Here is a 25,109-nt window from a genome sequence, read left to right as displayed (position 1 = left end):
CCGCTAGATGTCACTACAGTATGCGCCTGAAGGTATACTGTACCGCACATCTCTGAACTATGTTTTACCGCCGCCGCCAGATGTCACTACCGTCTGCGCCTGAAGGTATACTATACCGCATGACAAGGGAACGATGCAAATAAAGTCGACTACAATATCTTCAAAAAGTGCTAAAAGACTATTGCCTTTGTTCATCCTGGTTATTGAGTTCGCACCATAATGTAGTCATGTACAATTTACAATTACGCATCTCAAAACCGGAAGGGGGGATGCAAGAGGCCTCTGAATCAAACGCACAAATCACCCTCAGCTGGCAGTGACATCCTAGTCCGTACACACAAAACTGTAACTTGTCAGGTGATGCTCAAGTGTGTCTCTACATTGTGCGACCCGTTTGGGAAATCCCCTTTCCTAAGACCTCCGCCCCATCAGAGTTACAGTGTGATGAAGCAAATCAGTCATTCTCGTCAGACAGAGCAGTGGGACACCGTCCCACCGACGAGCTGTCCCGTGGCGCCCCCTATGAGCGACGGAAACAGGTGGGGACCGGCGCGGCGGCGGCGGCGGCTGCTGCGGCTCAGTGGCGGAGTGGGTGCCGTGAGGTAGGGGTGCGGCTCGTGACACAGGGAGACGAGGAGGCAGTGTGGACTCTGTAGGCCGTCACGGCGGCTGACTGGAGTGTGACAGTGGACGGATGAAACGTCAGTGCGTGTGAGACGGTACGATTCAGGTCGCGCGGAGTGGAGGGCGGACTGGAAAACGGAAGCCAGTCCGTCTTGTATGCTCCCGGCTGAGTTCTGATCAGTCTCGGAGTTCTGCTGATTGCACGCCGCGGAGGTTAACCACTGCTGTGTGTTTGTGGTAGCAGTGAGGGTTGCGTTCGGCGTGCGTTGCAGTGGCAGTGGGTCACATCAGCCCGAGACTCCGGTGACCTGGTCTGACCTGTGGTGACCCGAGGTCAGCCCCCGGCGGCGACCGTCACCATGCTGGTCGTGTGGAGCCAGCCGATGCCGGTGCTGCTGGTCCTGCTGCTCATGCTCAGCGCTGGCTGCTCGCTGGCCATCACCCGAGGAGGTAAGGACAGGGCCGGACGGGGACAGGGGCCGACGGGGACAGGGGCGGACGAGGACAGGGCTGGACGAGGACAGGGCCGGAGGGGGACAGGGCCGGAGGGGGACAGGGCAGCACGGGGAGTACCCGATCGGTGCCTAACGACCAGCGCCCAATTGATCGGCACCCAGTTGAGCTATGCCCACCTGAAGCCTCTTGCACTAAAATACCTACCTAAATAAAGTGCTGTTTCCTCAGATTCTCTTGAGCGTGCAACGCTTCGAAAAACTACCGTTCGTATTTGCCTCAAGTCTCAAGAAATTCTACCGAGCAGCTACAGGTTCGCGTATGAGTGGCTGATGTGGGAAAAACTACCACCATAGGCTATTCAATTACGAAAATGGTTTTCCATTCAATCAAGCCTGTTTTTTTTTCTTGGTATAGGAGGCCTCAGCTCGGCACTCACTTGATCAGTACCAGATCGGCGCCACCTAATCAGCGCCCGCATGACCAGTGCTAGCCGATCTTTGAAACTTCCTCGGTGCCCGAGAAAACTGCAATTCCCCGAAAACGCTCGCCGACTTCGACAGACAGCCCCGGCCCGTGAAGGCTGACATTATCTTCTTGTCATCTGCCACCAAGAATCGACGAACTTCGGACATGTGGGGCATACGTGAGGGGCATTAGCGTTGTTCGTGGAAACAATACGCCTAAGAGCCTCTGGCTGTTAGCCGTCGAACTGACGAGTGCCCCCAGCGGGACGCGGCCTGGTGCCAAGTGGCTGGGCCGGCAGAGCGGGCACCAGGCGCCAGATGAGCGCCTGTTGGTCCTCTCTGGGGGTGGGCGGTGGGACTGGGGAAGTCGGCCAGGCGCGAGCGGCTGCCGGACACCGAGCTCACTTATTAGCGGACATCGAACACTTGACGAGCTCGCCCCTGTCCCCTCCCTCTCTCCCTGGCCCCTCTTCCATCCGCCAGCGACACGCAGCATCACGGAGCAGTGTTAGGAAATATTTCCATTTCGCCAACAGCACGGGACGGCTCAGCAGAGACTTGCCTAGTGCGTCTCGTTAAAAATGTGCGTTGTTGAGCGACGCTGGCATAAATGCCGCTTCCCCATTACGTGCGACCGGTTAGAAGCAGGTGTGGCTAATAGACTCCCTTCCATGCAGTGTGCGTGCTAAAATCCACTGTGGCACTCTAGCTAATAGCTCGCAAAGTTTTCGGAAGCGAACAATCGATTCGTGGCACATTCTGAACTTGGCATGTCGTTGATTTTTTATGGTATAGGCACGCAGCCCTCGCGAATAGTAATGTTTCCTTTGTTAGACATAGGTAATTAGCTACATGTTCTATTAATGCGAATGTATTTTATGTGCATTAGTGATAGAACTGAGCTTTTTATAGCTTGATATATCGGGAGTTCGTAGCAAGAATCTCCTTAATGCCAAATTGATTTAAATTAAGATTTTATGCCAGTCGACCCAGCTCCTCGAGCCACACAGAAAGCAAAAACACCCGTACCGCAGTGGCTTCCTGTGCTGAGATATCAAGTGCAAGATAGCCAAGGTGCTTTTGTATGTCACAGGCCACAGCCGCATCAGAAGTTTTTATTTTCTCTTGTAAAATTACGAAAATAGCTCTATAAGGGTGATCTTGGTAAGAACATCCGATATTCAACACACTCTTGCCTAGATCTGTAAGCATTAACTTTAAACATGCATCTTTTCTTTCAATCTTATTTTGGCAATATCGAACACCTACCTACACATCTGGCGAAAAACTTCCTTTTATAACAACTTTAAACTTATCGCTGCAACCGGACACACGAGGCGGGAAAGCATTGGTGGCCACGATGCGCTTTGAACCTTCTATCAAATTTAATTTTGATGGCTGTTTGATGTTTTTTTTCGCGCCCCCCCCAAAAAAAACGGCACGCTGTTTTTAATTAAGCTATAGGTCGCTGAAAAGTGGAACGATAAGGCATTCTCGTTCAAAGCAGCCGTGGGATTTGGTCCATCAAGATATTGTGCCATCAATTCATACTCGCAACGTATGTATGTATGTATGTATGTATTTATTTGAACGCCCACAGGTATGACACCCATTTACAGACGCAGTCCGATACTAAAACCTATAAATACATGTGCTCATGGGTTGTCAAATATAGGTACGTATAGTCATGTCAGAGAGATTAAGAAGGCTCTAAGAGACTTCATAAAAGTTCCTCGACTGGCGAATAGGTCCGCAGATGCCACATGTTCGTACATGCCGTTCACTTGTCTCGGTAAGCGACAAAACATTCCGGCCCTTATCGTTTCCACCCTTGCGGTGGGTTCGTGCAGTATCGCCCGTCCTCGAGTCCGCCTACATGGAACACACAATCCAAACATCCCAACAATATCGGTGGACCTAATGCGACCAGAGAACACCGAATGATGAAAAGTGAGATCGCGCTGCACCAACCTTGCCCGAATACAACTCACACCAAAATGAGACAGAAGCTGATGGTAATCGAGAGACTGAGAGGACCGTGTGGAATGAGTTGCCAGCCAGATGAGCATCTTATGCTGGATCCGTTCCAGACGCTGTATATGTGTTTTTGAGGCCCCAGCCCATACTATGCTACCGAATTCTATCACAGAGCGAACGTGGGCATTAAAAGCAGTGATAAGAGGCTCAGGTCGAAACCGTCTCCCCCTCGCAGCACGAGAGGTCTGCAGCGAGCGCAAGTACACGCCAAGCGCCCGGTTCGCACTCCTGACGACGCCGTCGACGTGAGGCCCAAAAGTTAATTTTGAGTCCATGAGCACACCCAGATCGCGCATCACAGATACACGATCTAAGGTGATCCCATGGATGGAGTAGTCGAAATGGACTGGTTTAGTGCGGAGAGTGAATGTAATCTGTTTACATTTTGTGGGATTCAATTGCAGCTTCCAAGTAGTTGACCATGTACAGAATTTATGTATATCGTTTTGAAGGGCGACAGCGTCATCAAGCGTGCGAACCGGGCGGAGCAGTTTCATGTCATCAGCATACATGAGGCACGACGAGTTCAGGTAAGATGGTAAATCGTTGCAGAATAAAATAAACAAGATCGGCCCACATATGCTGCCTTCCGGCACGCCCGACCCAACACGGGCCCAGCCAGACGTCTTCCCGTTGACCACCACTCGCTGCTCTCTCCCACAGAGGTAAGACTCAAACCACCGCAGGGCAGAACCGGAAAGATGATAGGAGTGACGAAGTTTGTGCAGGAGAAGAGAGTGGTTAACGCTGGTAAAGGCAGAGGAGTAATCGGTGTAAATAACATCAGTCTGATGGCCCGAGGCGATAGCGTCCCACAACTGCTTGACGAGGCAGGTCAGGTTGGTCTCACAGGAGCGTCCGGCCAGGAACCCGTGCTGAGCCGGAGACAACACAGGGGCCACGTGCAAGTAACTGGTCACACACTACTCGCTCGAGAAGTTTGGAGCAAATTGACAAAAGTGACACAGGGCGGTAATTGGCCGGGTCTTTCCTGTCACCTTTCTTAAAAATCGGCACCACATTAGCCCGTTTCCAGACCAAGGGGAACTTTCCCTGGGCAAAAGACAAAGTACAGAGCTTGGTTAATGGCACTGAAAATTCGTCAAAACGAAGAAAGTTTGCTTATTATTTGTAAAAGCTCTATAGTTATAAAGTTATGGATTTGTCTGGGGCGGTATTACAGTTGTACTGCTGCAGATGAAGCTGCACTATGTAACATTCACACGGTACACAGCTCATGTGCGTGTTTGATGGACACGAATGCCATGTAGTACAGTTCTCACTTCTCAGCATTGTACTCGTAATCCGATGATGTCGGCGATAGTGCTGACGACACTCGACTCTGCACGAAACACATTAAACTGGTGTGCTGAGGTAATGCCATCGGCTAAAGAGCTGTTCTAGTTCGAAAGTCATCTTAACCCTCGCCCTGGCAGGGCATTTTTCATAACACGGCCTGGCAGGGGGGGGGGTCGATGCGACCCCCCCCCCTCGCGATTGGCTCCTATGGCACCTAGAAACACCAAATTTGGTAGGTAGGTGGGCCCCCCGGAGTTCTCGCCCCTGTGCAAATTTGGTTGCTCTAGGTCAATATTTAGGGGGGTTTTGGGGGGTATAAATGTAAAAATTTCGCTAAAAACAGGTCAAAAGTTTTTCGCTTATAACTTTTGATCTAATTAAGATAGAGCAAAACGAAAAGCACTAGTGAACTCAGCACGTCAAGGCGCGTCGAATGATATACTTTTTAGCTTGCTTAAGTGTACTTAAAGTTTTTCTTAAATTTTAAGTAAACTTAAATTAATAACTTAAGTTCAAGTTAACCAAATTGCATCATATCGCATATCATTTGATTCGGCTGATCACCAGGAACACAATGATACCATTTTTTAAGCTCTAGCGTCATTATGTGCCAAGTTATTGGCAAAAACGTCATTTGACCTCAGTTGACCTCATTTGACCTGACCCATGGATAAGTACACCAAACAAAGAAGCACCAAGTGACCTGCTGTTAAGTACCGTGGTTTCAAAGCACAAAAAAGATCAAACGAAGCGGATATCTCCAGTATTTTCCGAATTTAGTATTTTCCCATAGGCTTAACATTACGACGTAATGACCTCTAACTGACCTCAGGTCAGTGACCTAAAAAAAAACGGAATATATGTTATACAACTCGGTGAACTTAGCACATCCTGAAAGTTTGAAGGAAATCAGTCGAAAACTGTGAGCTGGACAGGTGCAAAAAGAAAATTGAAATTTGACCATGACCTTGTACCGGTTTTTCTGACCTGGTGACCTGACCCAAGGTCACCCGGACCTGAAATTTTCAGGTCATATGTAAAAAGGTTGCCCCATAGGCTGTGCGAAATTTGGCGGCGCTGCGCGCCGCCGTTTTTACGCTATCTTCGAAAAACCTTAGGGGGGGGGGTCGCATCGACCCCCCCCTGCCAGGGCGAGGGTTAGCACTCATATAAGGAAGGGCACTTGCAACCTTGTTCCATGCTAGGCTGCTTTGGACTGCGTTCACCCAATAGAACAGTTCATTGTGATGCGGGAGAGACGGCAGCATTACTACAAAGTCACAAACTGGTTGTGGCCAGAGCATACCCGGTACAAATGTGCTGCAACATGTTCTTTGAAATCCGCTTGGGATTTTACAAAGCCCTTATACTCCTAACATCCATATACAATCAAGAGTGTTGCATGTGATAGAGGCATTAGGCAGCATTCTTTGGTGTCTCTTATCTTTCAAACTCTTTCTTTCCCCTTCTCTCCTATTTTTCTTTGTTTTCTCATAACGTTTGCTGGGAGTCGTGAGGCGAAGAAAGCAGCGGTTTAAAAATGCTAAGGCCTGGCATAGCTATGGCTCACACAATGTGTTATATTGTGCGATCGTGCTGCGTCTCAACAGATTCATTTTTACTGATCATATCAGTGTTATCTTGATTCCACAAATGCGCTTCCTTATATTCAAATAAGCTGGGAGATTCGCGCTTTATGCGCATGCGAAACCTAATTCCACATGCGGAACCCCATTCTGCACTTAACCTTTAGCTAAAAGTACAACATTTTTCTGACCACATTCGACCTCTGCGTCGAATCCGACTCGTAAGGCCGACATTAACCTTTGCATGGTGCATAGGAAATGCCTTTGGCCGGGCCCAGCCCCGTAATGAGGTTGATTTGGCCCTCAGCTGTATGTGACGATGCCTGCTTCCTCAGTAGCCCGGCATTTATGCCCGACTCTTCGGACATTATTTGGCCTCGTCGGGCGACTTTTACCGGCCGACATGCGTGGCTGACCGTGATTTGACGTTAGCGTGGCCGGTCGGCCAATGACCACGGTCTGGCCGGGCGGGTCGCTCGGTGGCCGTTCGACAGAACCATGCCGGCCACGCTGACCCCAAGCTTTGATTGTTGGGCATACCATATGCACTGAAGAATGCACTGCAGGCTGCTATCTTTACCGTGCCAACGTACTGAGAATATGCTGATGAGTAGCGTCCAACAAGTGACGGCCACTGACCATGCTGATCGTTTCTAAACACATATTTTTTCCATCACATTTCCCCATATTCTTTCCAGACAGTGGTGTATAATTTTCCCCACAAAAGCCTGCTCGGAATGCGAACGAAGACGCCACCACCACTGATGATGATGAACGACTGCTGATATGATGCCTTCGATGGTTTCTTCCGGGCCTCATATCGATCCGGTACGCCGGTCCCCACTGCACGCACTCAGCACTTCCTCCACGCGGGTCAGCCCGGACCGCCAGTACGGCAGGGTGCGTGCTGACCTCAGGTGCGGCGCTGGTGGCCCGCGGGGGTGACCGATTAGCGGCGGGCCCTCTGCTGTGACCGGCCACCGAAGCCGTACCGGCCACCGCCGCCTCCGCCGCCGCCGCCGCCACCGCCACCGCCACCGCCGCCACCGCCACCGCCGCCGCCGCCACCGCCCAGCGGAAGGAATCGATGGGCTGAGTGTGCGCCATCCGGCCCCCCTCGCGGTCGGTGGCCGCCGGTCCCCTGTGTTTATCGGTGAACGGTGGCGGCTGCCATGCGTGCGTGGCACGTTAGCTGCGCCTAGTTAGCTGTCTGGGCTGCGGTTAGCAGTACGAGCTGTAGTTAGCAGTCCGGGTGTGATCAGCACCTAACAGCCCTGGGTGTGGCTACCAGTCCGGACTGCTATTCCGGACTGTATAGTTAGCCTTCCGTGTGTAGTAACATAGGATGCAGCAAGCAGTCCAGGCTGTGATGCTAACAGTCCGGACTGTGGTTAGCCGTTCGGGTGTGGTCAGCAGTCCGGGCGCAGCTGCCTCCGGGAGCAGTTAGCCATGCGACTCTGAGGCTGCAGAGCCGAAAACATCCGAGTGGACACCGGGCTGGCACATCTGGACGATTGAACTTAGGTGGTAGAAAAAAGGACTTTTGAGCTGTTCAGTACTCACTGTCCAACGTCCCGAGTTTCTCATTCCGCCAGGCGTGAAGGTGCTAATGGAATGTGGTGGGAAGCGAAGTGAGTGGTTAGCCCCTGTGAAGTTCACTGGGGCTGGCCCAATTAGCTTATTTTTTACTCAGAAGCGTTATATGTTTGAAATAATGGTGAGTGGAACACATTTACATGAAGGTGCTGGATGTAGGCCGTTTAGCCACCAGCCACTCTGTAAATTATTCGGATTCCAACTCGCTCATTTCCTACTTCCTAATTCTTACTTAGACTTTACACGATTCATTGATACTCAAATTGTGCATTGCATGTTTTTGTTGCTTTATAAAGCCACCGATGGTTAACGTTTCATTGTTGTAGACTATTTGTACTGTTTATGCCTTACTCGTTCTGACATCAATGTGTTTCAACAATCAACATATCGTGCATGCATATCTGAAGGTAGCACAATGAGTGATGATGAAGCATACGCCAGTAAATCACAATGACAAAATGATCGGTCATGACACGCTCCTTGCCTAGGAACGGCCCTCCATTCCTGTTGCCTTGCCTAGGAACAGCCCTCAGTTTCTGTTACTGGCCGGACACTTACTGGGCCGCAAGGTGTGCATAATTTAGCACACATTTGCCTCAGTGGCCATTGGGCATGAAGACAGTTATAAGTCTTAGTCGACACTGAATGATGCACGAGGCCGTGATGGGCCACACATGGCAGTGGCTCAAAGGGTGACCTTGTCGTCGCTATATGGGATAGGATAGCGGCTCAAAGGACGACCTTGTCGCCTCGTATATGGGACAGGGGCTCAAAGGGTGACCTTGGTGCTCCAATTAACATTTGATTTTCCCAGGTGCACTAAGCAGATGTCAGTGACTCAAAGTCAAAAGTCAACGTCAGTCAGTGACTTCGCGCTCCATTTAGCGTCAGGCACTCAGCTCCTTGGTGCAGTAAGTAGAGGGCGGCGGCTCAAAGTGCGACCTTGCCGCTCCAGGAAGCACTGCGTACTCCCCACTGGGTACGTTTCAGTGGCTCCAAAGGTCAGTGGAGGTAACTCCCCGTGGGTACGGGGCAGGGGTGTCTCCCAGCGGGACGTCCCACTTACCTCGCGGCAAACACATCACTCAGCGACCATTACGTGGCGCGTGCTATGGAATCGGGCGCCGGCGATTTACCGGTGCCGCCACTGCACTGAAGGTGCGGTGGTCGGCTCAGCGTGACAAATAACCGGGGTGCGTGCGTATTTTGTAAGACAGCTGACTGATGGGCTTGCTGTATTTATTCTTTTTGTTGCTCTTTTTGCGCAGTGGCGTCCTACCCAAAAATGTTTGCTAGAAATAATAAGTTGATGCCTGAAGTTGCTTCCTTATCCTGATGCTGAATGCAAAACAGAGTGACCATCTTGCCTCTGAGCTAAGGTTATATTAGTGAGTATGTACATGCATGCAAAATACCTTTGAATGGTTACTGTCCTTTCTTTTTTTTCGTTATTTTCCCCTGGAAATCAAGTATGGCATACTTGTCTATCTCAGATTCGTCTTTTAGATTGCAAATATGTAGGTATATGACTACTAAACCACTAAAATTACTAAAATTCTAAGTCTTACTAAAGTTTACGTGGAAAAGTGGATATATACTTTATAAATATACCTATTGAATTTCGGAAATAGTGGTCTTCCCCTGACTTGCTATAAATCCTTAAAACCAGATCGAATGACAATTGTGTACTGAAGTTCTAATTGCGATTGCCCTGATTAATAGCCTGCATGCGTCGCTTATTGGAAACCTGATGCGTCGTGTGTTGATACATGTTTTCTTGTCACGATGATATCTCGACAGCCCTCGTCCCTTTCATAATTACGAACCGGTGTGGTCCGATTGTAAGCAGTAGCACCTTTGTCCGTCTTCTATCATTGTTGCTTAGGCCTTACCGCAATGGTAGAGCAATGCGTTGCAATACGCTGCAAGCATGAGTCACGGCAAACCGAGACTCATGATTGTAGTTTGTGGTTTGATGCTAGAAATATCATTGTCCTTTTGTGACAGCTTCGATAGATCGGTAGGTATAATGAAAGCAGGAAGAGAAAAAAGTTAGACACACCTAAAAACGGTAAAAGGGATAGTCTACTGACGATATGCATGTAGCGTTAGCACCAAAATGACAAAAACTAATGGCATCACTGTGCCATTGTAGGTTAAGTACACACATGTTTACTTCTGCGTTTTATAATTTTGTCAAAAACAACTAGGCGTACGGAGATGGAAGCGGAGCAGCTGGGACATTTTACCCAAAGCCGGAGACTGCAAGCCAGAGCCGTCTATTGTGCCCAAGACTATGCCGGATCCGCGTCCCTGTTAACAATTGATTGTAGCACCTCATATCAATCCTCCTGTAACACCTTAGCAGATGCTTTCAACGATGACTGTCTTCAGCTGCACTTGCGTTTCAATGGCTGCGCTGTTGGGCCGTCACAATAGGTCTTCAGTGGCGGCTTTTACGCGTGGGCGCGATCACTGATTGATCGATTGGACACATTGACCGATAGAGGTGGACACGTCTGCGGCACTATCCTCGCGCGAGCGTTTGTCATCGATCGAGATCTTGCACGGCGCGTGGCCTCTGCCGGTGGTCGGTGAAAAGGGCGGTCACCTGCCGCACCGAGGGCTGCTGATCGCTGTCTGTCATCACTGGACTCGTCAGGAGTAATAAACGACTTGTAGTGTAGTTCTGCCATATATCCTGACTGATACTTATCAAACGTGATGATGAATGAGCATATGCTAAGCTGGTAAGTATTTATTTTCATTGCAACTTTCATTTTTATCCAGGAATACTTTTCGAGTCACTAGTACGAAAAGAGAAAAAGCAATGTGGTGCAAAACTCCTCACATCGGCTTCCGACCGACCCCGAGACGAGTCCGCTGGGATCGTGTGTTAGCCACCGACCCCAGCGGCCCGGGAGGCGGACGCCGCTGCTTCAGATTCCGGTCCACACGGCGATCAAAGCCTACCACGTCATCACGGCAATTGGCGATTCGCCGCGCCGCCCAGACGCCGCCGCGCATATGCCATCCGAAAATGGACTGCATTTTCGGCCGCCGATTGGCGGGTCTGACGCAGTGCTCGCCGCTGCGCCAAAGGCGGCTTGCCTTTGAGGCGTCTAGTGAATGTTGGAAGCGATCTGTCTTCTTCTAACAGAATGCCACCACTATTGAAGTGAACTGAGTTCAGTTGTGAGTGGCGTTGAGTCCGATTATCTCGGCTTTGAGTCCGATTATTTCAGATGACAGCTGACAAAGTCAATGAACTTGTTCTGGTCGTGGCATCGATGGTTGTCGAGCTAAAATGCGTAAATGGCTGGCCTGCTCTTTCTTTTCATCACTGAAGGAAAATGAATTGGCCTAGATCGAACGTTAAATCGATGACTAGACATTTTGAAATGCATTGCGACCCATCCATTGCATATGAAAACTTTATTTCCCGTAGTGTCCAGATTGCACAGGTCTACTCTGAGGCTCGACTGTCAAACCCACGCAACTCTTTATAGTGCCGCTCTCAGTCCTCATTAAGCGCCGGTGTTCACTGTCCCCCTCGCCTGTCACTTCCGAAGTCCGCCGTAGCGCAGGCCACTGTGGGAGCCGTCCGGCGCTGCGCAGATCATTACCCGAGCGCCAACGAACCGCTATGAAAATAAAATGAGCCCAGATTAGCAAGGGGCTGTCCGCTAGATTGGACCTAATGAATTTACAACGAGTGCGTGTAATAATTGCACGCACCTTGAGTCTGTAATGAGCCACATCAAGGGTAACCGAAGCGCACATCCGGCTACTATATAAGTAATTCCTATTCCGGGGATTTGATTGAACTCCCACTTCAGGTGCACACTGTCGAATCCTGTATCCTGTAGAATGCTGTAACTGACAGCGAGTTTCGTCACAATGCCTTACCCGCCAGTGTATTACTGCGACCTCTTATACGGCCTTGACTGCCACTTGGTGGACTGACGTGTTGGAGGGCTATTAGTTATAGAGGCTCTTTGACATATATTGGACGTTGTTTTTACGACTCAAATTATTGTCTGTGGCGAACATTTGTGCCTGCTTGCATGAAATGTCAGGTGGTTTTTACACGTTCAAAGAATGCCCAACTGACCCACAAGAAGGACCAACACCTAGCACATGCAGCTTGAGTCTGACGCAATGTGAGGGGGGCATTTCCGCAATCCGCAAGCCTGCCGCCTGAAATTCCAGCTCTCTGCCCGGGAACCTGTGATCACGCCGCGTCCGCTTTGAAATGCAATCATCTCACCCTCCTCAGAAATTCGGCGTAACTCAGTCGTGGGATAAAACCGCCCGGTGATGTATATGGTGGCACTACTCGAGCGGCGGTCAGTGGCCGGTGCGTGCGAGGGGCCATCAGCCCGCGATGACTGCGCTGATGACGCAGCCGCGCCGGTGTCGGACCGGGTGCCGATGACGCCGGCGTCTGAGCTTGTCCCGACTCCCGATGACGGCTGATGTAGCGATAAGATGACAGACGGCGGCTGCCAATGACGTCTCCCTTCCTGTCTCATCGGGTGTCAGCGCGGTCGTTTGATTTCGCTAGATAGCTGAGTCGCGCTCATATATCAACCGGCGCGGCTCGGGCGAATGTGCGTCGGACTGGCTTCCCGTATTGGCTGGTGATGGGATGCTGCGCAGGACTTCTCGTGTATTGCACCCGTCCTCTGCTCGATTCCGAGCGCTATTCTCGGATCTGAGTGCACTGCACGGGCTCTAATGAACATCACAATCCGGTGGCTCACGATGGGCAAGAAACGTGCACTTTGTGTCTCAGCGCTAGCGGCTCCGGCTTAATCTCTAATCCTCTTGACTGCGGTTTCGCTGAATAAATGCAGCACTTAGCATAAGCCGTAAAGCACGCGGTGCATGCTCACGTTGTCAGACATGCATGGCTCGGCCGTTCGATGGGAGTCCCTGCGCGACCGTGCGACTGCCGTCTGTCAGATAGGCGACCATTGAAATAACTGCTGTCAATTGGCTGTCATCGGTCAGGATATGGGACGACTGACGACTCTAAACCGCTCTGAGCATTGCCGCTGCCCCGCGGAGTTGCCATGAGGGGCACTCGTGGCTCGACAAGCTTGGGGCTAAACTCATACCGGGGAAACGGACGCGAGCGATTTAAATCGGATCAACAGCTCGTGGTGGTATGTGCAGAATACCTCCGATGGGAGCCCAGATCGTCGACCACCCGTTCAACCACTCTGAATATTTTGAACGGCCCGAGGCATAGTGATTTGATCAATGCGTTCCAGCCTCTATCCAGTCAGTTTGTCATTTGAATTGTGCGGTTGCAGCGGATTTCATCCACCGCTGTGCAGCGCGAAACTGCGAGGAGTTGACTCCTGTTGCTGCTTATGTGTCATCCAATTTTTGCTTTCTTGCTAAAATGTCTCAGTGAAATGTTCATGTGCAAACCAAATGAGGTCCAGAAACGCGCCCTTTTTCTGATGCAGTAGGGAAAGGGATCGACTAACTAACTCACAATCTCTTCAAACAATGAATGAACTACCTCACATGGGCTTCCACGTCATCCGATAATTGTCACGCGATTTTCCTCCCACGCTAGCTGAGTACCCTCTCATTTTAGGCCTTATTTGCCAGCCTCCCACTGTGTCACGTGTCTAGCCTCGGCGTTGCGGTGTCCCCGCTGTGCATGTGAACCGAGCCAAACATTCCACCGTATCAAGCGGCGTGCATCTTTGCCGGTACGCTGATGCACGACCGGGTCTCAGCTCCCATAAAGGACCGCGAGCCACGAGGGTGATACACCACTCCATACGACACGGCTCCGATCGTAACCGGCCGGCGCGGCCTTCGGCGCTCATTTAGACATCAATGGCGCGCGCGCGGCGGGGCGCGGCGCGATGCGGCGTCTTCGTGCCATCCGCCGACGGCGCAGCGCTAATCCAATATTTACAAAACATTCAGTCGGCTCAGCGGCCGGTGAGCTGAGTTTATTGGCCGGCCTGACCGGTGAGCTCGGCAGCGCGGCCGACCTGGAGTCGACCTCTCCCTCGCCTGCGACACCCCCTCCCCGTGCGGTGGCATTTCTCCGGTGGAGGACCCCAGTCATCTGCCGCCGGCAGGTCTCCATGGCGACTGGCAGAGCAGTTGAGGCACACTTATTTCCATGACAACTTGCAGCGCGGTGGAGGCACGCAGTTCGCCATCGCAATTTTTTTTCTCGTTGGAGGGATGATCAATGATCATATTGCCATGTCTCGGTGCTGCTAGATTGAGTCGCGGAGGTTCCAGTGAGGGTCCTGGGTACAAGTGGGTGCCAGCGGGGGGTGAAGCTGATTGGAGTGGGATATGACCTTAAAGGGACCCTCCCACCTTAACATTAGATTTGAGTTGAGATAGCCAAAATGGGGTCCCTGGCTCACAATTACCGGTTTCGGCACTCACAACATCGAGAAATGCCTTAACCCGGCAGTTGCTGGGGTATTTCGCCACCCACCGTTTGCTGGGGGGGGGGGGGGCGTTAAACGCCCCCAGCCGATAACTCGAGAACCAATAGGCGCAGCGAAACGCACGAGGCGGCAAACGAAAGAGCGTGACGAGACGCTTCAGATGAGTACCTTAAAGTTGAATTTTGAGGTCACAGGTCGGGTCAAGGTCAGGTCAAACACCTGAAATCGGGCTTTCAGTAGCATGGACTTCAGGACTTCGCAATGGGCGCCTCTCGCCATAAACTCTGTCAAAACGGTGCACAATCCATCTTATAAGGCCTACAAGAGTGTCAGCTCCATGTAGGGGTCAGTCAAGCATAGGTCAGGGTCAAGGTCAGGTCAACCGGGTAGTCACATATCCCCGAAAATCAAAACTGATATTCGCAGCCTGTTACACATGTTTCATAGGTAATTTTGGGCGTAGAACACGATGGTGACATTCATTTTATCATATATGTACGTGTTTGGCTCAAAAAGTTCAATTTAATAAATTCATGTATCATGGTCGTGAAGTAGTCACGAAAAACTGCCAAGATTCAGTTCAAGATTATGGAAAATGCGGAACGATAATCAATAATCGAAGATAGCCATTTGATTGATCATGGTATTGGCAGTCTAATAGCGTTTACAGCATATCTGTATGTCTATTCTGTGATTTTATATGATTTTTTGAACATATGCCGTTTTTGGTCGAAAACTCAGAAATCATGACGTCACTAAAACCTCGATATCTCAAAAATTTTCCGACCGATTTTTTTGAAACTTTGTCACAATAAACTTCAATAGATTCTCAACAGGTACCCAAAATTTGGCGCGCCTGCGGCGCGCCGTTTTTATGCTATGGCCCGGCGAAAAAAGTGGGGGCGTTTAACGCCCCCCCCCAGCAACTCGCAGGTTAAATCGGAAATATTGAATTTCAAAATTGCAGCATTTTGATTCAGAGGGGCTAATGCATAGGAATACCCCTCTGAATGTGTGACGTCAGCGCAGATATCTAACGATTTTTAAATGTTTGACTAAAACGTTTTGTAGCACGCGGTGGTATATGCTGCTTTGCGCGCAACAAGTGCCGCACTTTCAGCTGCCAAACTATTGCTTCCAGATAAAGTCGCTAGGAACAGCGGAGATCCAAAAAAGTAAACAAAAGTAAAAGTCTAATATCTTGAAAACCGGTGAATATTTTTCGGTGAAATTTGGTAGGTATTCGTTTTCGCTCTTTCTGAACCGAGCGACATCACTTTCATGCCAATTCATAAACTTTTTTGAAGGTGGGAGGGCCCCTTTAATCTCTGGTATAAACCTTTTGAGAATGCGATAACGATATCTCATTGACGATGAGCTCTGAACAGGATAGCAAAATCTTGCACTTTTTCATGTGCATATAGGCCATGTCTTATCAGAAGGAAAGCCACGTGAATACATTGGATGCTTGATAACTAAACGCGATTTGCCGCATTTGCCGTTGCTTTGCAGTCACTTTAAAGGTAGTGTGCCAGCTTTCCTGGACCGTATGGAGTTAATGGCCCAGATAAGGAGAACCGGATTTTTAGAACTTATCCATACCTTCAAAACTCATGGAAACGTCTTAAATTCTTCAAATTTTGAGTACCCCAGTGCGAAATTCGCCCCGACGGGTTGTCGGTCGTACCCCAACCACATTTCACACCACTATGAACAATAAATGCACACACTGAAATCGCTATTACCGATATGCTCATCCAATCAAGTTTCGATAAACCCGTTCATTATCATCTCCTGCGGTTTCGAACACGCCTGTTAGGTGGTGCGGTAGACCGCGCCCAAAGCCAGGGCCTCGGTAACGTGAGGTAGCCGAGTCGCGGCAGCGTGCGCTGACCCAAGCCGGGGCCGCGCGTCCTCCCGGTGTCATGTGATAGCCCGGGGCTGCCCGCGGGGATGCGGTAGACCGCGCCCAAAGCTGCGGCCCCGGCTTGGGTCAGCGCACGCTGCCCCGACTCGGCTACCTCACGTTACCGGGGCCCTGGCTTTGGGCGCGGCTTCTGCTCATACTTTGTGGTGCGGTGGTGGTGCGTCGGGCCGCGCGCTCTGACTTCGGCCAAGAAAAATGCGTCAGCTGATCATTGTCATTTCTGCCACTTGCGTGTGGTGAAATGGGGTCATAACTTAAGAGACGGCTTTTTCATATCAATTATTTTACATAAAATCATATTTCAAACCATAAATAATGTTCGACAGCCAAATAAAAGAAACAATACCAATACAGGATTACGGTTTAAGGCTCGACATTGTGTTGTCTACGATTAGACAGCTGATAACTCATTCCCGTACGTCGTAACTCTATAATGACCTTTGCTTATTGTCACATGTGCGCCGCATTCGCGATTGTTGCCGACGCCTGTTTGCAGGTCAGTCCACTACAGTTGTTATACATATCGAAAAACCGATAAACTTTTAGGCGAAAAAGGCACTATTCCAGGCCTATTTTTGATTTTTTTTTTTTGCGATATTTGGTGAAAACAGAAGCTTCTTATCCTAGGAAAAATAAAATGGGAAATCTTTCAAAGGTGGCACACTACCTTTAAAAGAAAGCCTGAGAACTACTAGCTCAATTCATTTTACGATTTATTAGCTCGTAACTGCGCTCGGGACGGGAAACATTGCGCTATATGCGACAACAATTACATGCAAGACGTAATTATGACGAAGCTGGGAAGGTAACAAATAACTAACTGCTGGCTTCGCTGTGTACCAACAGGGGATATGAACCATGGCGCTATGACGTTTTGAGGCCGAAGGACATTTGACTCATGGCAGGTATTGCGTGTTTTGTTTATCATGAAGGACAGTTCTAGGATGCGTAAATGTTGAAAGTGAGATGGATCTCAAGATCCCATGGCTTTGGCGTTCGAAAAGAAAGTTTTTACAGGTTTATTGTATTGTTATCTATCCAGAAGATCAATGCCAAAAAACGTACTGAAATTGTGCTTGGTTTGGACGTCAGATAACATGAAAACCCAGCCAGTATAAAGTTGGCTCCTATCACTTGACCATTTATTTATATTTCACTCATTTTTGTTCCATGATTGAGTGGAAAGAGGCACATGTTTCCTTGGGTTTTACATTACAAAATGGGCCGGAGCCGCTACTGCAGTGAAACCCATATATTCTGGTGAGAAAGGGTGTCTTCCTTAGGTGTCAAATCACTCCGCCTTTAATTTTCTGCAGGATGTTGCATTTTCACTTCTTATTGCTGCCTTAACAATTGAACTTTGAAAAAGTAGTCATGCAGTGATGTTTTGAAAGAAAAGAACATTTGTCATCTAACAAGTCAAACAAGCCAAATTTTTACGTTTGTACATATAAAAATTGGCAGCTGCATGTTTTGTCCAGGCATCCTTGATTGCTCCATTAATTTCCGCACCGATAATCCAAGAAGAATGAAAGGTATTATACGAAGAAATGGGTATCCTTGATCGAGGTAATGACACTTATTGACAAGTATTAGGCGATGTAATAGCAAAGGTCAAAGGTGGGATTCCCTTGTTGGTGATTGTCCTCAGGGACCAGGTGTGGTATGCAAATCAACATGAACTTAACATTTTCACGTTTTAATAATTGCTTGCATGCAAAAGGATGCAAGCATGCATAGTATATTTTCCTGTCATGGTGTTGTCAGTGAATATAAATGATGAATGAAGATGGTTAGCTGTTTTTAGTTATCCTCATTTGATCAGGTTTGCCATTGTTCCAAGTCCTTCCGTACCTGTCATACTGTTGTGTCAGGTCCTCCAGTACCAACTAATGTTGTGCCAGGATCTCTAGTGACTTATTGTTGTTTCTTTAGGTTCTATGCAGTACCTGTCTAATATTGACCCGGAGGTACCCCTCTTTTCTTGTGTCCCAGGTCCTTCAGTACGCGACTGTCGGTGCCCGAGCCCTCCTGAGGTGTCCCGCTGACGTTGACTCAGGGAGGTTCTGACACCACAAACGGCAGCATTGCTGATTCATGAACCACTAGCGCCCACGATGTCGCCGTCCTGATACATTTGTCATGGACGCAGAATGTCAGGGGTCAGCCGAAACTGTGTCCCGGCGACCGGGGCGCGGTCTGATCTGCGCGCTGAGCTATGGCCCGATCTTTCAGCTGCGACTCGCTGGACCGAGCTGAGCTCTGGTCTGAACTTTGAGCTGCAGCTCACTGATCTGATATAGTTACTTTGATCATCGAGCTGCAACTGGCTGATACTATCTGCTCTTTGATCTGTGACTGGCTAGCCTGATTGATCTTTGAGCTGCAACTCGCTGCTCTTATGTGGTCTCTGAGCTGATCTTTGAGCTGCGACTCGCTGGTCTGGTGTGACCTCTGAGCTGCCACTCGCTGCACGGAGCTAAGCTCTGAGCTGCGACTCTCGCTGACCTGACGTCGGATGCCGTGGGTGGTCAGAGGCGGCACGGGAGCACGAGGGACGGCCCAGGTACGCCGCCAATCGCCGGAACGGCGGCCACTCCGCCCTCTGTGAGCGCGCCGGACGGCCCATCGGTGCCGGTGGAATCGATGGTACCGACACCGGCGGGCTCCCAGTGGACCCGCGCGCCCGCCAACCTGGCCCCCGCACCTGCCAGCCGCCGTCACGGCACCTACGTGCGACGTTACACCGGCGTAGGACGGCCACCGCCGTGACCGCGTGTGACATTGATCTCCAGTGACACTGGCAATGGATGCCACTCCTGCTGCGACTTTCTGACATGTGATCTAACTTGTGACGATAGCTAGGCATGTCGTAGACCTGTCAACACTGTCGCACCCGGCCCGCCCGGCCCGTCACAGTCCCATCGACGCTGTCATCTGAGCACAGCTGTATAGGCCGGCGGCGGTGTCTGAAGTCGGTGCCGGCCGCGTCCGCGAGAGATGACTAATGCCTTCCTTTGCGGCACATCCTCCCTCTTCCTGGAAGGCAGCGATGTGTCATGCTGCCTGGTTAGACTTCCCGCTGGGGGATGGACCGCTGAATTGGACGGTAAATTCTGCTGGCGGGGCTGTGCGCTCTGCAGCACCCTGCGGAGGCCCGTGGGAGCTGAGTGCTCGGATCGAAGGTCCCAGGCAGCCGTATACGGTGTCTAGGAATGTCACTACAGCCAGAAATCACCATGCAGCTCTGCCTTGGGACAGTATTTAATAGGCCTGGAGACTAGAAACGAACATCTGTGAATAGTTACTGCTGGTCTGTAGACGACCAGTTGTGTATACTGCTGGTCTGTAGACGGCCAACGTCCGACAGTGAATGTTGCTAGTCTGGAGACGATCAGTTACCTAAGTATATTGCTGGTTTGAGAATGACCAGTTGTGGATATTGTTGGTCTGGAGACAACTTGTCATTTTATTGCTGGTCTGGGATTGATCCATTCTTAGAGGGTATTGCTGATCATGAGGCGACCGGTTGTGGATATTGCTTGTCTGGGATCGACCAGTTGAGTATATTGCTGGTCTGGGATGGATCAGTAGGTGGACGTTTGCTGGTCTGGAGACGACCAGTTTTGCATTTTCATGCTAGCCTGGGATCGACCAGTCATTGGCTATTTTGATCTTGGGAGAAAAGAGTTGAGAGTGATCTGGTAATAATGAGACGGTCGCCTTCTCGCGCCGTTCGATCATTACGTCACCGTCACTGCACCGCTCCGGTGGTGGGCTGAGGGCGACACCATGGCAGCCGGCGGTCAGAGCCGCCCAGGGCCACCGCCAAGCCTGTTTGGGAGGGCAACACATTCCTCACCGCTTAATCGGCGCCGCGCTGCTAGAAGATTTAGTGCTTGCACGTTGATGGAACCTCTAAAGCCTTCTCAAAACAAAGACTGACCATTTATCTGCTATGAGTCAAACCAGGAACGGGCATCGACTGGAAGTTCGTCCGGTAAATGTGACATGTCTATTTTTGACAACCGATCTCAGTTCAGAGAATTAAAGGCACTAGTTAGACACCGGTGTCTAACAGTGCGAGTTTGAGTTTGAGTACGGCTATGCTGGATTCGAGCCGAAGTAATAACTTCTGCGATTATAGTGCAATGGCAGTTGGTACGCTTGGAGGTGTCAGGAACGCGTCATGACTACGGTTGCTTTTGAGTGATTTTCATGACTGGCCTGTGATGTGATTTAGCTTGAGTATGAGTCCGGACTCACTGGAGGTCTGGAGGTACAGCCTCAGTCGGTGGTCTGTAATGTCCAACTATGGCGGTCTGTGATGTGGTCCCACTCCTATCAATGGTTAGCGTGTGGTCCGAACTATGTTCTCCGAAATTCGTTACGGACTTGTGCAGTTCGCGTAATGTGAGACCCGCACTGGCAGTCCGCCGCTCTATAACCCACTCAGACTATAGAGCTGGCGAACCCACCGCACTCCGCTCCGACTCGAGCTGGCCTCATGGCACGGCCAGCCCGCCAATCCGCCGCAGATTAGCAGATGCAAATCCCGTCGGCCTTCTGCGCCAGCCCGGTGGCGTGTCGGCACTAGAGCCGCCGCGCCGCTGCTGGCACGGCTACGGCCGCGCCCGTCCGTCTGCCGGAGCTCAAACCGACAGGAGCGGCAGAGTGCCCGCCAGGAGCGGCAGTGCCCGTCAGGAGCGGCAGTGCCCGTCAAGAGCGGCGGCCTTAGTGTCCGTCAGGAGTGGCAGTGCCCGTCAGCGGCGGCACTGCCCGTCAGGAGCGGCGGCCTGAGTGCCCGTCAGGAGCGGCGGTGCCCGTCAGGAGCGGCGTCTTAGTGCCCGACAGGAGAGGCAGCGGAATGGGTCACAGCCAGCGGCCACAACTCCGGGATGACCTGGGATGAGCCCTGAGAGGAGGAGGGGTTAAACCGTGGGTCAGGACTCAGGAATTTGTCGTCTGTCCCCGCTATGTGACTTGACATGACCTCTGAGGTCCCTTCAGCGGTGAACTGTGGGTCAGACCTGAGCCGCTGGTCCCCTCTCTGTGAAGAACAATGATCTGTAATGACACAGTTCTGCTGCCGGGGGTCGGGTATGGCTGTCAGTCTGTAGGTTTGCCCGCTGCACCCTGTTGTGGCCTTGTAATAGACTAGGTAGGACTGGGCATGGTAGATGTGACATGTTACTCGCACTTAATATGTTACGCCTCTTTACTACCCTTTTTGTTTATTAATCTTACTATTTTAATTATCAACTCTGCACCGTTACTCACGTCATTATAAATAAGATATTTGGACAACCTTAGGAGGAATCAGCTTACATATGCATGAGATCTTCTACGGTATTTAGCATTTAACAAACACTACGACATATTGTAGCAATTATTTTTACTCGGCCCGTTAAATCTTCAGCACAAAAACTGAAATGAGTAATCACTTTATATCGAGTGTGGGTTAGCTGGTGCGGCGGACAGTCCGTGTTTTCCCGGATTATCCATGGTTTGGTGTGACGAAGCTGCCGCTCCTGACACGCTGTCCATGTTCCGATCTTTTTTTCCGCCGCAGTGTCACAGCTCAGTGCCGGGAGCTGGCCGGCTGTGGGGATTTTCGACACCCGGTCGGCACGGCGTCTAATTGAGCAGATTAGCCACATTTCGGAGCGCAGCTGTGCACTGCGCCTCGTGTACAATGGTGGCGCCATGAGGCCTGCGTTCGCAGCGGCGGACGACCTGCCCTGCCTGGCGCCACGTGGCCTTGCGGCTGAGCAGCCCGGTCAGCGGGTCCGAAAACTGGTTCTCCGGTCCGACCGTCCTGGGTGTGCTGCGTCACAATCGGAGCATCCAACACCATTGAGCGCTATCGCAGATCTCAGCGGACCAGATCAGATCAGTGACGCGCGGCCACTGGTAGACGAACATAAATAGTGGCCGTGTTGGGCTTTGACATCAACACCAATTTACTGTCCGATAGAGTGAGAGAATGCTCATTGTTCTTCGACAGATGACAGATTATCGTTAGCCACTAAATCACTGTAACCTGTTGTCATTTCCAGATGTAATGAACCAGTCAGCTTTTTACCAGTTCAGTACATCCACCTTCTTAGAACTCCTGTCAATCTTAGGATGGGTTCTCATGTGAAAAAGTTTGCAAACAGTCTGTCCAATTTTCGCTATTAAGTGCATCACAAACATTGCATTACTTCGGACATTAGCGATAAATGTCTGTTATCATGACATATTCAGGGACATTACCGTGGCCAATTTATTGTTAGCAGGAATAAACTTGAAAGTCGGGCATTGTACTAGTGGCTACCACAGCTATTTTCATGCATAAAACAGTACCTCTGTCTCTCTCTCTCTCTCTTCTCTCTCTCTCTCTCTCTCTCTCTCTCTCTCTCTCTCTCTCTCTCTCTCTCTCTCTCTCTCTCTCTCTCTCTCTCTCTCTCTCTCTTCTCACGGTCGTGTTACCATCCTCCCGGTCCATTCTTTCTCTTCGTATTTTTTAGGAATGTTTCGTCGCATTTGCTCTCATGTGTCAACGATGGCAGTATCGCAATGTAAGTTAGAATTTGAAAATATGTGTTGCAGTATTTCGATTAACGCGACCTGGATTACAAAGTTTAGAGGCTGCATGTCTATTTGACAAACTTATCCAGATAATAGCTTACTACTAACGGATAAACGACGACGAATAGTCGTCCTTTATCCGTAAAAGCAACGATAGCACGTTTCCTCTTCCTTCAAAGTATCTACTACCGTCAAGATTCTGGAAGGAACCAAAACTTCAGCTAGATTACTCATTTTTAAATAGCTAATTCTGGCCAAGACTCATTTTAATTCTATTCTTTTCTCAAGACATTTAATTCTATTCATGTTACGTAAACGTGCTGACCATACAAAACATGGTGACATGATGTTGCAGACATTATCCACTTTCATTATTGATGCATTTGGTGATGCGACATGAGGTCCTTTATTACGGCTATTAGTCTATATTTGCTAATCCAGAAGAAACACAAGTCATATGGAACGGCAGCATTGTCGTTTTAATTCTTGAACGGATTATTTAAATGAACATAAATAACGCGTGCTGATCGTTAAACATATAACAATTCCTCACGCTAATTCTCATCACTGCCGTGTAGCTCGAAGGGTTCCACATAGTGCACGTTTCACTGCGCCATTGAAGTGACGCCGCCGTCGCCGACGCTTTCATAAGTGCCACAATAGGGCGCGGGAGTGTCTGCAGTGCAGCAGGCGCACGCTACTGTGCTGCACGGTGCACTCCTTACGGAGCCGGCCTGGCGCCATGGAGCACGCCACCGCTGCACTGCCGCTACATGGACAGCCTTTGTCACGAACAAATCAGCCGGCTGCTGTTGCTGACGGTCGGCTTATTTACCGCCGTGTTCTGCCTGACTGCGCCACGGACGATGTGACGCTGCCAACACACACAGAACAGGGCAGCGCGCAAATGACTCAGGCCCGTGCGGCTTCTTTTCGAGTCCGCCCGACGGTCGTCAAGTTAGATGTGAGTGAATCCTAATCTATAATCTAAGATTCGGAATCAGGTGAGCCCCTACGATTTGGACCAAACTTGGTCAGTGGATAGTACGTAACGTCCTGATTACGATGCACCCAAAATCTAAGCTCGGCCCGCCATATTTACGAAGTTACGGATGTTTGAATTTCAAGGTCATTCGGGAGAGCCCCTACGATTTCCGTCAAAATTTGTGTACGGACACACTAAATGCTCCTCATTACGAATATCACAAAATTTAAGCTCGGCCCGCCATATTTACGAAGTTACGGAGGTTTGAATTTCAAGGTCATTTGGGTGAGCCCCTGCGATTTCCGTCAAAATTGGTATACGGACATATTACATCCTCCTCATTACAAATATCATAAAAGTTAAGCTCGGCCCGCCATATTTTTCAAGTTACGGAGTCACAAAGTTACGGAATTTCAAGGTCATTCGGAGAGCCCCTCCGATTTTCGTCAAAATTTGTATGCGGACACATTACATGCTCCTCATTACGAATATCGTAAAAGCTAAGCTCGGCCCGCACTATTTCAAAAGTTACTGACGTTTGAAACTCACTGAAATTCAAACATCTCTGACCAAGTTTGGTCAAGTTTGGTCAAGTTTGGTCCAAATCGTAGGGGCTCACCTGATTCCGAATCTTAGATTATAGATTAGGATTCACTTACATCTAACTTGACGACCGTGTCCGCCCGGCCGGACTCCCCGAATGTGCGGTCCCTGAACTCGATTCGCAATATCTGCATGTGATCTTTTGCTTTCTTTTTGCTTGAAATTATACTCCTTAATTTCCAAGGGCAGCTCTTTTCCAACAGTTCAGTATTGTTAGACCGCTTACGCCTTACAACAGTCTTTTCCAACAGTTGAGTAAGCTAGGAGATGTTTAGAACCATTTCTTTTGTTTCCCATCAAGGAAATTACATGGTATTACAGTTTCAGATAACTAGTATCTGAGCCTTAATTTAAAATAAAAATGAGCATTTGGGACATTTTAATAGTCTATGAAATGCGTTAAAATGGTCACTAATGGTGCCAATTACTGAGTTTATCAGTAATGATTTCAAGGTATTCCAGCAGAGTTGATTTTGATGGGAGCCACTTTCCGAGAAATGGCTGTCATTTTCCGTAATT

The 25,109-nt window shown here is 49.8% G+C and overlaps 1 protein-coding gene across 1 annotated transcript in view; it reads left to right on the top strand.

Moving 5' to 3' along the window:
- Positions 1 to 577: 577 nt before the first annotated feature.
- Positions 578 to 25,109, top strand: part of LOC122380622 (nephrin-like) — a 147,193-nt gene continuing 122,661 nt past the window's right edge. Inside the window, exon 1 of the mRNA XM_043363952.1 lies at positions 578 to 1,074. Coding sequence (XP_043219887.1) covers positions 984 to 1,074 — 91 coding nt within the window. The 5' untranslated portion in view covers positions 578 to 983. The remainder of the gene's footprint in view (positions 1,075 to 25,109) is intronic.

This window comes from Amphibalanus amphitrite, unplaced genomic scaffold (genome assembly GCF_019059575.1).
Source record: "Amphibalanus amphitrite isolate SeventyFive unplaced genomic scaffold, NRLGWU_Aamphi_draft 000102F_arrow, whole genome shotgun sequence".
NCBI lineage: Eukaryota > Metazoa > Arthropoda > Thecostraca > Balanomorpha > Balanidae > Amphibalanus > Amphibalanus amphitrite.
This window is presented reverse-complemented; position numbering and strand designations above follow the sequence as displayed.